Source organism: Limulus polyphemus, unplaced genomic scaffold (assembly GCF_000517525.1).
Source record: "Limulus polyphemus unplaced genomic scaffold, Limulus_polyphemus-2.1.2 Scaffold67, whole genome shotgun sequence".
NCBI lineage: Eukaryota > Metazoa > Arthropoda > Merostomata > Xiphosura > Limulidae > Limulus > Limulus polyphemus.
In genome coordinates, this window is record NW_013665677.1 from 250,938 (window position 1) to 254,047 (window position 3,110).

The following is a 3,110-nucleotide window of genomic DNA, read 5'->3' on the forward strand; positions in this document are numbered from 1 at the left end:
ACTTTATATATATATATATATATATATATATATATTATTAGACTGTTATTATTCAAAGTATAGTAATTTCTGATGAACACATTTGAATAAGAAAGCTATTCAGCAATAAAAAATTGTTTTTAGAGAATAATGAATATTAACTTGCTGTACCCTTTTGTATTATCTATTATTATAGCAATCTTACTGTAAGAAACAGTGGTTATGTTTGTACCTTGGTATAAGTGAGCAATATATTTTGAAGCTACACTATTTATTGTTTAGCTCAAACAAGATAAACATGAACAGTACCATCACTATAGCTTGTTATGTAACCTATTACTATTAGGTCACATCCTCACAATCATTAAGTGTGTACATACCTTCACATTAATTTTTGTCAATGGAAGAAGGACTAGATGTCATGTTGTGTGTGAATTCATTTGGTATGTAGCTGAAGCTTAACAACATTTTGTTATGATAAAGCTGTTAAGGATGTCTAAGGTATTATTATGTGATGGTCAATCCTATTTGTTGGTAAAGAGTAGCCCACGAGTTGGCAGTGGGTACTGTCAGCTAGTTGCTTTCCCTCTAGCTGGCAGCTCAAAATTAGGTACAGTAACAGATAGATTTAATAATAATAGCTTTGTTGTTGCACAAGAACAAAAAATATATCAAACCTGTAACCATTGAATCACCGAGAATTCTTACCTGAAATTGATTAGTATCTTGACTTGTGATGGAATATTTCAGGTACTTGCTTTTTTTTTTTATTGTGGATTATTAAGAAAAATCTTTTCAAATACAATCTTGATAAGGTCACATTCCTTGTAGAAGTACAAGTTCTCACTTGGATCAGTGTGGTTGTTTTACTGTACTTGCTGCCGAGCATATCCTAAAGTTCTGATCTAATGAATATGAGCTAATTGATGGCGAAAATACAAAATGGTCACATCAGAAACATTTACAATACTATGAATGACCTTCGATATTATGATTTACCCCTTGAAGTATAAAATATCTCTGTTTAGCCAAAAAGTACTTGTATATTTATATGAAGTATGGTTATTAACATGTAAGAAAAGGTACATTCCTTAAATTATCTAAATTACCTCACTTATACTTATTTGCCATTAGAATATACATAATGAAGCCAACAACAACTGACAGAGATAATAGTTATTCTAATAACATTTTTATTTGACATACATTCTACATAAATAGTTACTGATTTACTTCATTTTAATCTGTAGATGATGAATAAAGACTTGTATAAACCATAGTGAAACATGTTACTAAAAATTTTTAATAAGTTTTAGACAAAAGAAGATGAATAGTAAGAAATAATAAATTTTGATTACTTGACCTGGAAGTCATATAAATTTGTATCTTGATATAAGTGTATTTGTTCATATCTTGTTTTATTGCAGTTGTTATGCAGCCAGTGGCTACACATATCATACATTATTTGTAATTGTACCAATTAATTTTCAATAGGCCCCAATGGCTCACTGGTAAGTCTGAGGGCTTTAATGCTGAAATGTGGATTTCGATACTTTTGATAGGCACAGCACAGATAAACCATTCTGAAGCTTTGTGATTAATAATAAAGAATGAAAATTTCCAAGAGATATCATTGAACTTTTGACCTCCTCTAAGTTTTCTCATTTTCTATCACCTCTCTATCCTAACCTTTATAATGGAACCCCATTTCTTATAACCATTTCTGTTTCCCATTTATAGCATTACTAGGTATCTTTGTTAGTGTTTTATCATTATTAAGTATGTGTACAATATACTGCGCTGTTGTTTACAAACTTTTAATTTATATTTCACATAGGTGAAATCAGAATGCAGGCTTCCTGTTTTAGCTGTTCGCTCATATACTATTCCTTCGATCCTCCAAACAGAAGGACAACAAGTTGGAGCAAGTTCTGTAAAAGGAAAGAAAATTAGCAAAGCTATGAAAGCTTACTTGGAGAGGGCACTAGAACATGGTAATGTTGTCACTCTTTGCAAATTTCTTATGTATTTTAAAAATATATTTTTCAGTGTAGACTACAAGTACATTAAATTTTGTAGTGTTTGATTTGGTTATATGTGAGGAAGTTATTTACTCTGCTTAATGTTAAAATACTTGGAAATTAAGTAGATATACAATATTTTAAGGGAAATGATAAATGGGATGAGAAGATGTGAGGATAGGTAGATTATTTTTTGTGAAATGTATGTTAGCTGTATTAAAATAGAAATTTATGCAGCTAATGTGTAATATTCATGTAGAAACTTTAATGTCCCATGTTATCAAGAATATAAACTTTAAATTCAAGGTAAGGAGGCCAAAATAATGTATTTACAGTAGCCATACATTCCAGCAAAGGTATACTCGCGTAGTCTAAAATTTGAATCTAATGCTTGGCAGGTAAAAGGTATTTACGATAAATCAGTATGGGGAAAAAGTGACTATACAGTTGTTAGGAAATTTGTTGGTGTGAATAAAGGAATGCCTTATGTGGTTGATTTCTTCATCTATGTATTATGTTGAACAGAGTCTGGTGGCTGTGTTTTTACATTTCATGGTTTAAATATGGGCAATTCTGTTTCACCCATTCTTGCCAATATATTCATGACCCAGATTGAAACACAAGCCATACATTCTGCTCTTCATCCCCCACTATACTGGTACAGATCTGTTCATGATGCTTTTGCTGGTTTCACTTCTACAGAACACACTATCTTTCTTTGAGCACATAAACTCCATTAATCCCAACATCAAATTTACCATAGAACACCAAAACAATAAACAGTTATCTTTTCTTAGCTTCAACGTTATTAGATCGGACACACAGTTTAAAACCAAAATTCACCGTAAGAACACACAAACTGGTTTCTATATCCCCTGGAATTCTGCTTATGACACCACACAAAAAATCAATACACAGAAAAACCTCATAGACACAGCCACAAGACTGTTCAATGGAGTACATAGATGAAGAAATTAACCACATAAAGCATTCCTTCATTCACACCAACAAATTTCCACCAGCTATTGTTGAAAAACTCTCTATCAGTTACCACAACAAAACTCAACTCACGAACAAAATTGATATTAACAAACCCAACAACAGAACATT

General features: G+C 31.4%; 1 protein-coding gene across 1 annotated transcript in view; it reads left to right on the forward strand.

Moving 5' to 3' along the window:
- The window catches only part of LOC106465333 (28S ribosomal protein S9, mitochondrial-like), a 42,185-nt gene that overhangs the window by 7,820 nt on the left and 31,255 nt on the right, over positions 1–3,110 (forward strand). Inside the window, exon 2 of the mRNA XM_013925552.2 lies at positions 1,817–1,973. Coding sequence (XP_013781006.1) covers positions 1,817–1,973 — 157 coding nt within the window. The remainder of the gene's footprint in view (positions 1–1,816; positions 1,974–3,110) is intronic.